Source organism: Stenella coeruleoalba (genome assembly GCF_951394435.1).
Source record: "Stenella coeruleoalba genome assembly, chromosome: 18".
Lineage (NCBI taxonomy): Eukaryota > Metazoa > Chordata > Mammalia > Artiodactyla > Delphinidae > Stenella > Stenella coeruleoalba.
In genome coordinates, this window is record NC_137164.1 from 32451705 (window position 1) to 32470425 (window position 18721).

Here is an 18721-nt window from a genome sequence, read left to right on the forward strand (position 1 = left end):
TTATATTGTGTTTAAGTAGGAGGATGTCCTTTTTTGTAGACTAATACTAAAATATTAAGGGATTATGAGGCATTGAGTCAGCAACTTACCAGCAAGTAGTTCAGAAAAAAAGTCTTTTCCTGTACATTTATCATTAAGACACAGAAAACTTTTTTTTTTTAACATATAGGAATAAAACCAACAGATTCAGGGTATTGTTCACCTTCAGGAATTAAAGAAGAATGTTATTGAAAGGAGTACACAAAGTATTTCAATTAATTACATATGTTCTATTCTTTTTTGTATACCTCACATACCCTATTTAAAAATACCACTGAACAAAAATAGATTCAACTTGAAAGTACATACTGAAAATTGTTTCAAAATTAACTTTTGAATGCCTTTTGGATTATCTATACTATGTTTCCCCACACTAAAAGCTAAAATATGTATTAAATAGTAGGTCATCTAAGCTCTTAATGCCAATAAACACTTCAAACACATGCTTAAGAGATAATGCTGATGGCATTTTATAAATGTGCTCCCTCCTACAGTAAACATCTTCCCAAGAAAAGATTAGATCATTACTATTCATACTTAAGTATTCGTGCAACTTTATTAGACCATTTCTTCCATGCTTACAAATGATGACAGGAAGTCCAGAATTTAAATAATTTTTGTTAGAGTAATTCTGTCATCATTGGCATTCATTTAATGCCTGTTGATGATCACATCTTGATAGATGACCTTTCTTGCAGCTTTCGTTCTCTCAACAGATAGTGAAAGTGAGAAAACAAAGAAAAGATATGAATGCATGAAATCTCTCTTCCTATTCACTATTTTAACATTTTTGTGTTATTTAGCAAACTGGCAATTAAAGCTAATTTCCACCTAAACACAGTATTGAAGGTGAAAAGAAATGTAAAGTGTTAGAAATCTTAAAAGTTAGAAAGATGCACCTAATTCAACAGGCAGTTATTTGCGATGATAAACCAGTTGGATGATGCTGCATGGATTTAATCTAGCAGAGAGACATATCAAAATAATAAATAAAGGATAAATTACACAAGGGACTTATACACAAGCAGCTCGGAGGGGTGAAAGATCTGTACACTGAACACTGTAAGTCACTGATGAAAAAAGCTGCAGAAGACACAAATAAAAGGAAAAATGTTCTGTGTTCTTGGGTTGGAAGGATTAGTATTGTTAAAATGTTCATCCTACTCAAAGCCATCTATATATTCAATGCAATCCCTATCAAGATTCCAATGGCATTTTTATAGAAACAGTCCTACAATTTGTATGGAACCACCAAAAACCATGAATAACCAAAGCAATCTTGAAAAAGAACAAAGCTGGAGACATCACACTTCTCAATTTCAAACTATATTACAAAGCTATAGTAATCAAAACATTATAATACTGGTATGAAAACAAACACAAAGAACAACAGAACAGAATCAAGAGTCCAGAAATAAACCCATGCATATATGGTCAACTAATATTTGAAATGGGAGCCAACAATACTCAGTGGGGAGAGATAGTCTCCTCAATAAAGGAGGAAAAACTGGATAATCACATGCAAAAAAAAAAAGAAAGAAAGCAAGAAAAGAAAGAAACTGGACTCCACCTTATACCACTCACAAAAATTAACTCAAAATGGATTAAAGACTTAAATTTAAGACCTGAAACTCTAAAACTCCTAGAAGAAAACATAGAGGAAAAGCTCCTTCATGTTGGTTTTGGCAATGAGTTTTTTGAACATGACACCAAAAGCACAAGCAACAAAAACAAAAATAAACGTGAAGGATTTCATCAAATTAAACAGCTTCTGCACAGCAAAAAAAAAAAAATCAACAAAATTAAAAGGCAACTTATGAAATGGGAGAAAATATTTGCAAACCACATATCTGGTAAGAAGTTAATATCCAAAATACATAAGGAAGACATATAATCCAAAAGCAAAGAAACAAAATCTGATTAAAAATGGGAAGAACTAAATAAACATTTTTCCAAAAAGGTTAAACACATGGCCAATAGGTACATGAAAAGGGACTCAACGTCATTAATCATCAGGGAAATGAAAATCAGAACCACAATGGTTATATCACCTCACATAGTCAGAATGGCTGTTTTCAAAAATATATATATTAAGTGCTGGGGAGGATGTGAAAAAAAAGAACCCTTATGCATTGCTGGTGGAGTGTAAATTGTTATAACCACTATGGAAAATAGTACAGAGGTTCCTCAAAAAATTAAAAATAGAACTATCACATGATCCAACAATTCCACTTCAAAGGATACAAATTTACAGTTATAAAATGAATAAATTCTCAGGATGTAATGTACAGAATGGTGACTCTAGTTTAAAAAAATATTATATAGTTGAAATTTGCTAAGAGAGTAAACCTTAAAGTTCTCACCACAGGGAAAAAAATGATAATTATGTGAGGTGATGGACGTGTTAACTGACCTTACTGTGGCAATCATCTTAAAAAATATACCTCTATCAAATCATCACATTGTATACTTTAAGTTTACACAATGTTAAATGCCAATTTTGTCTCAATAAAACTGGAAAAAAATAAGAAAATAAGTTCAGTTTCTGGTTTGTTGAGGTTTAACATCTCTTCGAGAGCTTGATTATAGCTGCTCTTTGTAGAAGACACAGCAAAGGGTCAGAATATAGGGAATATTCTACAGCATGAAAGGGCTCCAATCCCCTAGAAGGAGTGTGTAGGGAACAATTGATAAAGAAAAGACAAGAGGGACGAGGCAACACTCAGAGGAAATAAAAAGAAGAGGAGGCATGGAAAGTAAACTGGTATGAATTGGCTAGAGAGGAGAAAAATCAGGAAAAGGAAAAAAGTGTCACGGTACCCAAAGGAAAAAGAGAAACACAAACAAGAGGTCAGCTGTGCTGTGTTACATGTTGCAAACAGGATCTGATGATTGGAAAGCCACTTACAGTTAGAGGGGTAAACATCTACAGCAAAACAACAGCAAAAATGAAAAGCTATTGGTAGAAAGAGCCAGAGTAAACTGTTCTTTGTGGAGGACAGGCTCTGAATGGAACAAGATAAAGGACAGGAGCTGTGGTAAAGGACACATGAGCTTCCCATGGACAGGATATGGATCCCAGGGAGAAGCAGGCCCGGGCCATCTAAGAGATACTGCATCCCAAAGGTAACCCCACCAGAGGAATGGTTTCATGGAAGCCTGGGGCAGAAGGCCAAAGGAGACGTCACCAGTGACAAGGGAATTATAGGTGAGACTGGGAGCAGGGGAGCCTGAAAATACCATAGGAGAAAGGAATCCACATTTGTAATCCCCTAACCTCTGACAGGCAAAATGGTCCCCCAAAGATATCCATGCCCTAAGCCCTGGCTTCTGTAAATACGTCAAATGACATGGCAAAAGGGACTCTGTAGATGTAATTAAGGTTACAAACTTTAAAACAGGGAAATTATTTTGGATTTTCTGGGTGAGCCCAAGCTAATACATAAACCCTAAAAAGCAGAGGACTTTCTCCAGATGGAGGCAAGAGATGCCACAGAAGGGGAATTCAGAGAAATTCTAAGTGTGAGATGGATGTGATGTATCTGAGATGTAAGGGCCCATGTGAAGGATAGGAAAGAGGCCTCTCAAAGCTAAGGCAGCCCCCAGAGGACAATCAGGGAGAAAACTGGGACCTCAGTCCTACAACATCAGGGAACTGGACTCTGCCAACAAAATGAAATCAGAAGAGGATTCTCCCCAAAGCCTCTGATAAGAGCCTCTGACACCTTGTCAGCCTACAGAAACCAGCTAAGTCGACCTGGACTTCAGCCTACAGAACTATGAGACAATACAATGGTGTGGTTTTAGCCACCAAGTCTGTGGCAATTTGTCACGGCCAGCAATAAAACTAACACAACATCCCACGGCACCAGCGCTAGATTATAAATACCCTCAGCCAGCAAAGTATTTTTATTCCTCCTCCCCTCATCTCCAATGTCATCCTGGAGGAGATAGGTTCAGTCTGGAGAGCAGGAAAGAAGGGAACTGCAGTGTGGGGAAACAGAGCAGAGCCCACCAGAGCCCCAAGCACGGCCCCAAGCATGGCCCCAAGCACGGCCACAACCACAGCCACAAGCACAGCCACTACCACAGCCCCAAGCACAGCCATGACCACAGCCCCAAGCACGGGCCTGACCACGGCCCCAAGCACGGCCACGACCATGACCACAGCCTGCACTGGAGGCTTTAAGTGGAGCAGCCTTGAAAGAGGGAAAGTGAGAGGCTTTCTCTGGATAAAAGTTAACTTATTTAAATTAAACTAGGGTTTTCATTATCTGAAAGCAAACAGAAAACTCTGGGACCTACGGTGAATTTTATCCAGGGGCAGGAAAGAACAAGCTGAAAGAGCTGGTTTAAAGGGGCAATGGCTGGAACAAACAAGTCACTTTCAATCTGTACCTACCATGTTCACCTCGGTCAAAAAGCCAGCTACACAGATCTACTGTGAGTTCAAGAGCAACCACTGAAATTTGACGTCCATAAATCAAAGCTGTATACACAGCAATGCTCACACAACTATTTCACATATCTAAGATCTAAAGAGAAACCAAGATGAGTTTTCAGATAAAAACTCTGCTTTCACTGGATGACAAACAGGAAAAAAAGCCCTTAAGAAGTAGCATAACTAAAAATTCATCACTACTTTTAAAAAGTGCACTGAAAATGTTACCCAGCGACCAACTAAATTAATTTCCTAAATAAAAGTGAAATGAGTACAAATGTTGAAGGATTACACTGTACTTCGCATTCATTAAGTAATCAAGTCAACACACTGTCTTTCAAAGGACCGTCTTGAGGAGGGAAAAGAGGTGTTCTTCAAAACAAAGATTTTACTTCATGTAAAAAATCATCTAAGTACCTTTGATAACGTTAAACAAGATTTTTTTAAACTGTACAATGCCAAAACAAAGAATCTAGATACAACTTCTAAATGAAACCTCATTTTGGCAAATGCCAAAAAATGAAAATGGCAGATTATTCAATGTTGCTTCCTCAAAAGAATTTTTATTAATAAAAATGGTACAGATAGGTGCAAGCCAAAAATAAAACCCAACCTAAATCTAGCATCCTCCCCAGATATAAAAACAGCTTTAAATTTGTCAAAGATGTGGTATCCCACCTGACAAGCCTGAGAAATATCACTAGTCCACATTTAAAGGAGAAAGACCCTTCTCAGCTTTAGAATCTCCAGCAGGTTTTCCCTGCATTGACCACTGTGATATGGTCAAGGTATCAGAAAGGGAGAAAAAAAAAAAAAAAAACCTTTATTTTTTTTAAAGTCTTTAGTTGTGACAAACTCACTCATTAGCAAATTGGGCAGCCCTGAGAAAGCAATCATTCATTTTACTTCTGCTGAGTAAAGTGAGTTTGACTGCAAAAGGTCTTCTGCCAACAAGGAGACTTGTTTAAGCTTTAACAAGTGGGGCTTCCCTGGTAGTGCAGTGGTTAGGAATCCGCCTGACAATGCAGGGAACACAGGTTTAAGCCCTGGTCCAGGAAGATCCCACATGCCACGGAGCAACTAAGCCCATGCACCACAACTACTGAGCCTGCGCTCTAGAGCCCGCAAGCCACAACTACTGAAGCCCGCGTGCCTAGAGCCCGTGCTCCACAACAAGAGAAGCCACTGCAATGAGAAGCCCGCACACTGCAACGAAGAGTGGCCCCCGCTCACCGCAACTAGAGAAAGCCCGTGGGCAGCAACAAAGACCCAACACAGCCAAAAATAAATAAATAAAATTAATTAATTAATGTAAAATTTTTTAAAAAAAGATTTTAACAAGTGATCTGACCCAGTTATTAAAATGTGTAAACACTTCAAAAATGCCAAAATCCATCTGCCCTGTTCATACAATTAAAATTGATACTCTTAGCTAGGAGAAGGGTAAGAAAGACTAACAGAAACATACTTCTAAAGTCATCATGTTCAGAACAGAATACCATCAACTATGTTCTGTACTTCCTAGGTAGTTGTACTTTAACAACTCCTAGCTGCGGTAAGCCTCCATAAATGTCTAACATCACTGGCCTACTTGCTTTACTTACTCAGATGACACCAGCAATTATGAACCAAAAGAAAAATTTTTCTTAACAAGGTAGTCACAAGTGAACCAAAACAGTACCATTCCAGAATCTCACAGATAATTTAGGTAGTGCTTCCACATATGATACGTGAATGAGGGGGCACTTTATTATCGTGAGTCCTCAAAGGTAGTCTTGAAAAAATCTACCTTATACAAGTCTCATTGACAGATGCAAAGGCTAGCAAAAATGGTTACGTTCTTTTGTTCTAGACTGAAATTATATCAACTTGTGGTGATAAAAGAATTACAAAGGCACACCCCAAATTCAGTGAGTTCAAGTGCAGATTTAACTGTTGCAGTACTATGCAAACCTGGTTATCGTGAGAACTGAGAAAGGACTCAAACAAGGTCCAAAAATCAGCACACTTAACAATGCACACAGCAGAGAGCTGTGACCGTCATTCTCAAATGCAACCGACCCAGACAGACCACTTAGATAATCCATTTAAGGCAAAAAGTATATCATTTGATACTTTAGAGGTTTACGTTTTTATGTATTTCTGTGTAAAACAACTGGTATGACATTTTTCTTCGGATTCTTAATTTTGTAATCCTAAAACTCTCTATGCCTTAAGTACTATCTTAGTGACATCAGAAATCACCTATGGAACCTGAGTTTCAGACATGTGTGGTTCCATTAACATGAGCCGAAGCAAAGGCTTTTTTTTACATCAAACGTTATATAAGGAATCAAAATTCTTACCATCATCTTTTCAAATAGCTCTAAGATTTCCTTCTCTGACAGTGGCTTTGGAATGTTTTCATTCATCTCTGAAGAGCAATCATTGCTTGAAAATGCAGTCTTCAGGTTGGAAAGTGGAGTCCTTTCTTTCTTGCTCCCTGGAATTCTTATGCTGGCAAATCTGTCCAGCTATGAAGAAAGATAAAATAAATAGCACACACGTAAGTATTCTCTTCTCCAACATTATTTACCTAATTCCCAAAATGAAAAAACAAACAGGGTCAATTACATTATCACTGTGATTTCATCAGGAGGCTTTCAATTAATTCAGCACTTAATCTTTAAAATTAAAAGAAATAATAAATATAAAAATAAGAGTCTTCATAACCATCCTGTCTAAAGGCAGAAGAGATATACAACCTCAAAAGATTCCTTCTAATCTTAAGATTATAGAATTAAGAGTCTAATGAGTGACGTTTGCTTTACAGATTAACAAATTAAGCATTTTTACAAAGGTAACTTAGCTAATTTAGTGGTTGGCATTCTAACTAGTACTCAGTGTCCTGCCCCCCAGCCCCTCATCCAGTGTCCTTTTCATAGTACAGACTATGGGGTGGGGAGGTGGGGGAGCAGGGCATGATTTAGGCATTTTAAAAATTGACTTTTACTTACACCTCCATAACTTGTTGGCCTGATAGACATCACATTTCTCTTTATTCAGGTTGGTCTGTATTTGAACTTCATGAACAACTATAGAGTAGCTAAAGCCTCGGGAAATAAAACTGAATTTTTGCTGCAATGAGATTTCTTCTACAATTATATCATCAAATAGTCCACGGATATTTGAAAATGCATAGACTAGTTTACAAAGTTAATTGTTCATTCATTGAAAATTGCTTGAATTTCACAAGTTCTATTCCTAACAGAGAATCCAGACACATACAGTGTTTCAAGTGGTAACCAGCAAAAAAGGTAAAGAAGTGTGTACTTAAAAAGCACAATGATTCTGGAATTGTTCAGCATAACTGTGCACACATTAAGCTACTATTTTCACCATATATATGTGTAGTACATAGTCCTGTACTATTCATTGTAGTAGCTACTAGCTATGTGTGGTTATTTAAATGTAAATTAAATTTTTTAATTCAGCTCCTTAGTTGCCCTAGTCACATACCAAGTGCTCAAGAACCACAAGAGACTAGTGGTTCCCGTATTGGCCAAAGCACACAAAGTACTTTTCTATCGTGACAGAAGGTTTCTACTGGATAGGGCTACTACAGCCCATTAAAGAAATATAACACTTAAAATTCTGTTTAAAAGGACAGTAAGTCACAGTATTGATTATTCACTCCACTAAAGAAATAGGACTTTTTTCAAATAATGATATGCAAAGATAATAATGTTTATCTTTCAAAATAGGTCTTGAAGTTCACTTTGGAGATAATCCCTAGGAAAAACACCATGTACTATACACTCACACATGGTCCATCTAACATGAACTAAACATTAAAGTACTAACAATATGACAGCTTCTGGCAGGATTACAAAGTAGTCACAAAACACCACTGCTCTCATCCTAACAACAAAAGCCAGATACCCTACAAAATTGTACTTGCTACTGTTTTCAACCCATCAGGAAGCTGAGGAAACAAGAAAACCTGTAAGAACTAAATACTGGGACGTGACAAACTGCTTTTATCCCTGACGAACAGCTGAAGAAAAATAAAGGTAAAGAAAAACCAGCCAAGTCTTTTTTATGAACTTTGACAGCTGCATGGGTACTGGCATGAGAGATTAGAATTCCAAGGGCCTCGGTCATGAAGCCCCAACCATGGAGCAAGTCTGCACCCTCCTACCAACTCTTTCCCGCAAGTCTTCACCAGCTACACGGGGTAGGAGGCCAATGGCTGGGGGCAGAGCAGGAAAGCTGAGTGGGATGCTTGCTCCCTGAAGCATGAAAGGTCTCTCCCAATGCAAAGGAGTTGCTCTCCGAAGGCTCTGGACCAGACAGAAGACCTGAGAGAAATCTAGGCCTTCTGAGAGCACACAACAGCTGAGCACAGCTGACAGAGAGCACACGAAGGCTGGGAGCAGGATAACACGTCTCTCTGAAGAAACAGAGAGACAGCAATGGAACTGAAAACAAAAAAGAGAATGCTACAGTAACCCTAAAGATGGGCATCAGGACTTTAAAGCAGAAAGAAATATTCCACGGTTTTCAAAGCTAAAGTTCAGTTGTAATGTCAAAAAGCAGATTTCCAGAATCTCATTAGCACTCAGATCCTAAGCCCTCAAAACATCTGAGGCCACAGATGAGCTGAATAAAAAACCGAAGCAGCAGGAAACCAAATGCAGCTCAACTAGAGATCACAGTGACTCAGACCCCATTCCAACAGCCTGAAAGAAGGGCATGCCCTTTCTTGGAAGCAAGTATTATTTAATTTCTACTGTAATTAAATAAAATGTCCACCATACAATCAAATATTGCTAGACACACAAAGGAGCGAGAAATGCACCCATAGTCAAAAGAAATCACCTAGAGATGGCCCAGAGGGTAGAATTACTAAACAGACTACTTAAAATAAGATTTATAAAAATATGCTAAAGGATATAATGAAGAGTGGCCATCATGCATGAAGGATGGAGAATTTCAGCAGCAAACCATGGATACTATTTTTTTTTAACTATTAGAATGAAAAATGTATCAGAAATGAAGAGTTCATTAGATGGCCTGAACATTGCTGAGGAAAGAATTGGTGAACCTAAACACATATCAATAGAAAGAATCTAAACTGAAACAAAAAGGAAAAAAAAATGGGAAAAGGGAAAAAAAAGAATAGAGTAACTACAATCCGTGATACAATATTAAATGTTGTAACACAAGTGTAACTGGGGTCCAGAAGCAGGAGAGGATAGATAGATAGACAGACAGACATATACATATATCAATTCACAGATCCAAGAAGCTCAGCAAATGCCAGAAAGAATACTAAAATAACAAACAAAAACAGCTAGGAGCCTCATAGTCAAACTGCTGAAAATTAAAAATAAATGGCAAACCACAAAAGTACAGCCAGAGAAAAGAAGACATTATATATAAAACAAAAATGATACAAATGAAAATTTCTCACCAGAAACAATGCCAGCAAAAGACAATGGAATGGCATCTTTGAGGTACTGAAAGAAAAATACCCTTATCCTAGAATTCTATGTTTAGTAAAAATACTTTTCATAAATAGAAGCAAAAGAAAGGCATTTCCAGACAGACAAAAGCTAGAGAATCTGTCGGCAGCAGATCTCCTCTACAAAAAGTGTCAAAAGAAGCTTTTCAGGCAGAATTGATGGAAATGGAATCCCATATTTACAAAAAGAAATGAAGAGCAATGGAGAGGTTGCTCTATTAGAAGTTGGCGATACAAAGATAAATGCGCTATTTAGAACGTAAATAACAAGTAACAGTCCAGTGGAGGAGACAAGCACATAGACAGGTAATTATAAAGCTATGTAGACAATGTAGCAAGAAGTGTATACAGTGTATCACAGTAGCAAAGAAGAGGGCCCTCTAACTCACCAACATAAACTTTCCCTGCTTTGAAATAACCCGGAAACATAAAATTATATCCACATGAATATATGTCCAGAAGTTATGTCTCTATGTACATCAGTACTCCAATCCTTGATACTTGTTTTAAAAAACTAGGGACACCCAACAGCTGTTTTAAGAAATGGGGCTGGTTCCTCTGTCTGTCTTCTGAATCACTACTTCATTGCCATCATTTCTATACATGTAATATCAATTCTTGAGTGTAGAAACTATGCTAACTCCTCTTCACACACACACACAAAAAAAGTTAATTAATATGCTAAACTTATAATGAAGTGAAATTAAGCAAAACATCATTAATGCAACATCAATATTATAAATGTAAACATGTCAATGAATGGGAATAGTAAGTTTAAGCAATTCACAAGCTAATTTGTGAATACTTAACTTCCAACAGTGTAGAAGAAATCAAAATTTTAGTTTTCACCAAAAGTCACAATTTTTTTAAATAAAAATCTCTGAAAGTCATAAAAATAACAATGACTAATATTTATTGAGCCCCTTCTATATCTACACACTGTGCTAAGAGCTTGAAATGAAGCATCAGGTTGAATGTATTTGTTTAATCCTTCAATGAGGAAACTATATGTTTAAATAACAAAGAACAAGCTCCAAAACACTTTTAAACATAAAAATGCCATAGTATTTAGCATAAAAAATAGCATAAAGAAAAAAAAAATCAACCCATTATGTTTTTAGATGTAGGACTGCATTTGTATCAATAAACAATACCAGAATTTGTACAATAATACAAAAACAGCACACCTCCCCCACATGCTTAGCACCTAAACTCTGCAGGAGGGTTGCCTTCTATCCAAGTGTTAAAACAAATGTGCACTGGACCACTAGCCTAGCTAGATAAAGGCAAGATAGGAAAAATTAGCATATTCCTTTTCTAACTTCTAACTCTATAAAGATGAAAAAAATCAGTGTTTCATAATTTCAATGCTTTTATTTATTTTCCCTGATTAGAAAGGAATGAAAGACAAAATAAGGAAGGAGCCGTGGGAGAAAAATAAATACAATCCGTCTATATTAGAACAGTAAACTGAATTTGTTGAATACCTCGGGCTTAAAGTAAAAGCATTCCCAGGTATGTGATGCTCTATTGAGCACTACAAGTAGTTTCCAAATAATCTGGGCACTATTACAAGCTAGGTACAGAGTGAACATTACTATCAAATCAGTGTAAATGTTCTAAAGAAGTTTCATTTATTTTAAGGGATGATACTATGACTCCACACATAAATGGGGGGAAAAAAAACCACTCCTAATTTATCTTTCATGGAATTACACATACAATTTGCTTAAACACGACACAAGAGAACATAAAAGCAAACTTTTAAAACACTTTTGTACATAAAAACACGATAGAAATCCCCATCATACTAACTGTAAGTCGATTGTTATTTAATTTGGCAATTTCACTGCAAGGGTATGTGTTTTACAATGTGCACTTGGACTGCTACTCCTAATTTCACCTGAAATTCTCTTAAAGTTCAGCTAGAAACACAACCCAAGCAGGTGAAGTACACAATCTGCCTTTGTTGAAGAACTGGTTAAATACACAGAAGACTCGGGGAATCCTATTATAATGCTGTTTGGAGGTGGTACACAACACAATTAATATGGCTTCAGCTGTGTCTGGGGTGTACTGGGTTTTGCAAATTAATATCACTTATCTTCAGGGGAAGGTAAATGAGCACTCTACTGAGTATTATCTCATACTGATAATCAGTAATGACAGTTTTAAAAAATTTAAAACTCTATCTGGATGTTTAGCTATTGTATAACACTGTAAGAGTGAAAAAACAGTTTTTACTGTTACAATGTTTTAAATGCTAACAGAGCAGTAATTATTTTTAATTTAAAAACAAAAGGCAGGGGAGGAGCTTCAAGATGGCAGAAAGTAAGACGTGGAGATCACCTTCCTCCCCACAACTACCTCAGAAATACATCTACATGTGGAACAACTGCTACAAAACACCTATTGAACGCTGGCAGAAGACCTCAGACCTCCCAAAAGGCAAGAAACTCCCCCACGTACCTGGGCAGGGCAAAAGAAAAAAAGAACAGAGACAAAAAGAATAGGGACGGGACCTGCACCAGTGGGAGGGAGCTGTGAAGGAGGAAAGGTTTCCACACGCTAGGAAGCCCCTTCACGGGCGGAGACTGCGGGTGGCAGAGGGGGAAAGCTTCGGAGCCGCGGAGGAGAGCACAGCAACAGGGGTGCGGAGGGCAAAGCGGAGAGATTCCCACACAGAGGATAGGTGCCGACCAGCACTCACCAGCCCGAGAGGCTTGTCTGCTCACCCACCGGGGCGGGTGGGGGCTGGGAGCTGAGGCTTGGGCTTCGGTCCGATCGCTGGGAGAGAACTGGGGTTGGCTGTGTGAAAGCCTGAAGGGGACTAGTGCGCCCTAGGTAGCCAGGAGGGAGTCCGGGAAAGTCTGGAGCTGCCGAAGGGGCAAGAGACTTTTTCTTGCCTCTTTGTTTCCTGGTGCGCAAGGAGAGGGGATTAAGGGCGCCACTTAAAGGAGCTCAGGAGACGGGTGCGAGCCGCGGCTAGCAGCGCGGACCCCAGGAACGGGCATGAGACGCTAAGGCGGCTGCTGCTGCCGCCACCAAGAAGCCTGTGTGCAAGCACAGGTCACTATCCACACAGCCCCTCCCAGGAGCCTGTGCAGCCCGCCACTGCCAGGGTCCCGAGATCCAGGGACAACTTCCCTGGGAGAACACATGGCACACCTCAGGCTAGTGCAATGTCACGATGGCTCTGCCACCGCAGGCTCGCCCTGCATCCGTACCCCTCCCTCCCCTAGGCCTGAGTGAGACAGAACCCCCGAATCAGCTGCTCCTTTAACCCCATCCTGTTTGAGCAAAGAACAGACGCCTGCAGGAGATCTACACACAGAGGCGGGGCCAAACCCAAACCTGAACTCCGGGAGCTGTGCGAACAAAAAGGGAAATTTCTCCCAGCAGCCTCAGAAGCAGTGGATTAAATCTCCACAATCAACTTGATTTACCCCGCATCTGTGTAAAACCTGAATGGACAAGGAACCATCCGAAATTGAGGAGGTGGACTTTGGGAGCAACAATGTATATATATATTTTTCCCTTTTTCTATTTTTGTGAGTGTGTATGTGTATGCTTCTGTGTGTGATTTTGTCTGTATAGCTTTGCTTTTACCATTTGACCTAGGGTGCTGTCTGTCCGTTTTTTCGTTGTTCTTATGTTTTTTAATTAAAAATTTATCTTCTTAATTATTTTTTGTTTAAATAACTTTATTTTATTTTAATCTTCTTCTTTCTTTCTTATTTTTTCTCCCTTTTATTCTGAGCCATGTGGATGGAAAGGCTCTTGGTGCTCCAGCCAGGCATCACAGTGGGGCCACTAGGTGTGAAAGCCAAGTTCAGGACACTGCTCCACAACAGACCTCCCAGATGCACATAATATCAAACAGCAAAAAACTCTCTGACATCTCCATCTCAAGGCCAAGACCCAGCTTCACTCAACGACCAGCAAGCTACACTGCTGGACACCCTATGCCAAACAACTAGCAAGACAGGAACACAACACCATCCATTAGCAGAGAGGCTGCCTAAAATCATAATAAGGCCACAGACACCCCAAACATACCACCAGATGTGGACCTGCCACCAGAAAGACAAGATCCAGCCTCATCCACCGGAACACAGGCACCATTCCCCTCCACAAGGAAGCCTACACAACACACTGAACCAACCTTAGCCACTGGGGACAGACACCAAAAACAACGGGAACTACGAACCTGCAGCCTACAAAAAGGAGACCCCAAACACAGTAAGATAAGCAAAATAAGAAGACAGAAAAACACACAGCAGATGAAGGAGCAAGGTAAAAACCCACCAGACCTAACAAATGAAGAGGAAATAGGCAGGCTACCTGAAAAATAATTCAGAATAATGATAGTAAAGATGATCCAAAATCTTGGAAATAGAATAGAGAAAATACAAAAATCGTTTAACAAGGACCTAGAAGAACTAAAGAGCAAACAAACAATGATGAACAACACAATAAATGAAATTTAAAATTCTCTAGAAGGGATCAATAGCAGAATAACTGAGGCAGAAAAACGGATAAGTGACCTAGAAAATAAAACAGTGGAAATAACTACTGCAGAGCACAATAAAGAAAAAGGAATGAAAAGAATTGAGGACAGTCTCAGAGACCTCTGGGACAACATTAAACACACCAACATTCGAATTATAGGGGTTCCAGAAGAAGAAGAGAAAACGAAAGGGACTGAGAAAATATTTGAAGAGATTATAGTTGAAAACTTCCCTAGTATGGGAAAGGAAATAGTTAATCAAGTCCAGGAAGCACAGAGAGTCCCATACAAGATAAATCCAAGGAGAAACATGCCAAGACACATATTAATCAAACTATCAAAAATTAACTAAAAAGAAAAAATATTAAAAGCAGCAAAGGAAAAACAACACGTAAGGGAATCCGCATAAGGTTAACAGCTGATCTTTCAGCAGAAATTCTGCAAGCCAGAAGGGAGTGGCAGGACATATTTAAGTGATGAAGGAGAAAAACCTACAACCAAGACTACTCTACCCAGCAAGGATCTCGTTCAGATTTGATGGAGAAATTAAAACTTTTACAGACAAGCAAAAGCTAAGAGAATTCAGCATCACCAAACCAGCTTTGCAACAAATGCTATAGGGACTTCTCTAGGCAAGAAACACAAGAGAAGGAAAAGACCTACAATAATAAACACAAAACAATTAAGAACATGGTAATAGGAACATACATATCGATAATTACCTTATATGTAAATGGATTAAATACTCCAACCAAAAGACACAGATTGGCTGAATGGATACAAAAACAAGACCCATATATATGCTGTCTACAAGAGACCCACTTCAGACCTGGGACACATACAGACTGAAAGTGAGGGGATGGAAAAAGATATCCCATGCAAATGGAAATCAAAAGAAAGCTGGAGTAGCAATTCTCATATCAGACAAAATAGACTTTAAAACAAAGACTATTACAAGAGACAAAGAAGGACACTACATAATGATCAAGGGATCAATCCAAGAAGAAGATATAACAATTGTAAATATTTATGCACCCAACATGGGAGCACCTCAATACATAAGGCAAATACTAACGGCCATAAGAGGGGAAATCGACAGTAACACAATCATAGTAGGGGACTTTACCACCCCACTTTCACCAATGGACAGATCATCCAAAATGAAAATATATGAGGAAATACAAGCTTTAAATGATACATTAAACAAGACAGACTTAATTGATATTTATAGGATATTCCATCGAAAAACAAAAGAATACACATTCTTGTGAAGTGCTCATGGAACATTCTCCAGGATAGATCCTATCTTGGGTCACAAATCAAGCCTTGGTAAATTTAAGAAAACTGAAATTGTATCAAGTATCTTTTCCAACCACACTATGAGACTATATATCAATTACAGAAAAAAAAATCTGTAAGAAATACAAACACATGGAGGCTAAACAACACACTACTTAATAACCAAGAGATCACTCTAGAAATCAAACAGGACATCAAAAAATACCTAGAAACAAATGACAATGAAAACACAGTGGCCCAAAAGCTATGGGATGCAGCAAAAGCAGTTCTAAGCGCGAACTTTATAGCTATACAATCCTACCTTAAGAAATAAGAAACATCTCAATTAAACAATCTAACCTTAAACATAAAGCAATTAGAGAAAGAAGACCAAAAACCCCCCCAAAGTTAGCAGAAGGAAAGAAATCATAAAGATCAGATCAGAAATAAATGAAAAAGAAATGAAGGAAACGATAGCAAAGATCAATAAAACTAAAAGCTGGTTCTGGGCTTCCCTGGTGGCACAGTGCTTGAGAGTCCGCCTGCCGATGCAGGGGACACGGGTTCATGCCCTGGTCCAGGAAGATCCCACATGCCGCGGAGCGGCTGGGCCCATGAGCCATGGCCGCTGAGCCTGGGCGTCCAGAGCCTGTGCTCCGCAATGGGAGAGGCCACAACAATGAGAGGCCCACGTACCGCAAAAAAAAAAAAAAAAAAATCCATAGTAAAAAGTTGGTTCTTTGAGAAGATAAACAATTGATAAACCATTAGCCAGACTTACCAAGAAAAACAGGGAGAAGACTCAAAACAATAGAATTAGAAATGAAAAAGAAGAAGTAACAACTGACACTGCAGAAATACAAATGATCATGAGAGATTACTACGAGCAACTCTATGCCAATAAAATGGACAACCTGGAAGAAATGGAAAAATTCTTAGAAATGCACAACCTTCTGACACTGAACCAGGAAGAAACACAAAGTATGAACAGACCAATCACAAGCACTGAAATTGAAACTGTGATTGAAAATCTTCCAACACACAAAAGTCCAGGACCAGATGGCTTCACAGGGGAATTCTATCAAACATTTAGAGAAGAGCTAACACCTATCCTTCTCAAACTCTTCCAAAATATAGCAGAGGGAGGAACACTCCAAAACTCATTCTACGAGGCCACCATCACTCTGATACCAAAACCAGACAAAGACGTCACAAAGAAAGAAAACTACAGGCCAATATCACTGATGAACATAGATGCAAAAAACTCAACAAAAAACTAGCAAAGAGAACCCAACAGTGTATTAAAAGGATCATATACTATGATCAAGTGGGGTTTACCCTAGGAATGCAAGGATTCTTCAATATACACAAAACAATCAATGTGATACACCATATTAACAAACTGAAGAAGAAAAACCATATGATCATATCAATAGATGCAGAAAAAGCTTTCGACAAAATTCAACACCTACTTATGATAAAAAAAAAAACCCTCCAGAAAGTAGGCATAGAGGGAAATTTCCTCAACATAATAAAGGCCATATATGACAAACCCACAGCCAACATCATTCTCAATGGTGAATGACTGAAACCATTTCCACAAAGATCAGGAACAAGACAAGGGTGCCCACTCTCACCACTATTATTCAACATAGTTTTGGAAATTGTAGCCACAGCAATCAGAGAAGAAAAAGAAATAAAAGGAATCCAAAACACAAAAGAAGAAGTAAAGCTGTCACTGTTTGCAGGTGACATGACACTATACATAGAGAATCCTAAAGATGCCACCACAAAACTACTAGAGCTAATCAATGAATTTGGTAAAGTAGCAGGACACAAAATTAATGCACAGAAATTTCTTGCATTCCTATACACTAATGATGAAAAATCTGAAAGTGAAATTAAGAAAACACTCCCATCACCACTGCAACAAAAAGAATAAAATACCTAGGAATGAACCTACCTAAGGAGACAAAAGACCTGTATGCAAAAAATTATAAGACACTGATGAAAGCAATTAAAGATGATACAAATAGATGGAGAGATATACCATGCTCTTGGATTGGAAGAATCAAAATTGTGAAAATGAGTCTACTACCCAAAGCAATCTACAGATTCAGTGCAATCCGTATCAAACCACCACTGGCATTTTTCACAGAACTAAAACAAAAAATTTCACAATTTGTATGGAAACACAAAAGACCTGGAATAGCCAAAGCAATCTTGAGAAAGAAAAACGGAGCTGGAGGAATCAGGCTCCCTGACTTCAGACCATACTACAAAGCAACAGAACCTAGAGAGTATGGTACCAGCACAAAAACAGAAACATAGATCAATGGAACAGGATAGAAAGCCTAGAAATAACCGCACACACAGATGGTCACCTTATCTTTGATAAAGGAGGCAAGAATATACAGTGAAGAAAAGACTGCCTCTTCAATAAGTGGTGCTGGGAAAACTGGACAGCTACATGTAAAAGAATGAAATTAGAACACTCCCTAACACCATACACAAAAATAATCTCAAAATGGATTAAAGGTCTAAATGTAAGGCCAGATACCATCAAACTCTTAGAGGAAAACATAGGCAGAACACTCTATGACATAAATCACAGCAAGATCCTTTTTCAGCCACCTCCTAGAGAAATGGAAATAAAAACAAAAAGAAACAAATGGGACCTAATGAAACTTAAAAGGTTTTGCACAGCAAAGGAAACCATAAACAAGATGAAAAGACAACCCTCAGAATGGGAGAAAATATTTGCAAATGAAGCAACTGACAAAGCATTAATCTCCAAAACATACAAGCAACACATGCAGCTCAATATCAAAAAAACAAATAACCCATGGGCTCCCTGGTGGCACAGTGGTTGAGAGTCCGCCTGCTGATGCAGGGGACATGGTTCGTGCCCCGGTCTGGGAAGATCCCACATGCCGCAGAGCGGCTG

General features: G+C 38.5%; 1 protein-coding gene across 1 annotated transcript in view; it reads right to left on the reverse strand.

Annotated features, from left to right (window-relative positions):
- Positions 1 to 18721, reverse strand: part of DIAPH3 (diaphanous related formin 3) — a 413319-nt gene that overhangs the window by 350946 nt on the left and 43652 nt on the right. Inside the window, 1 exon segment of the mRNA XM_079902970.1 lies at positions 6826 to 6993. Coding sequence (XP_079759096.1) covers positions 6826 to 6993 — 168 coding nt within the window.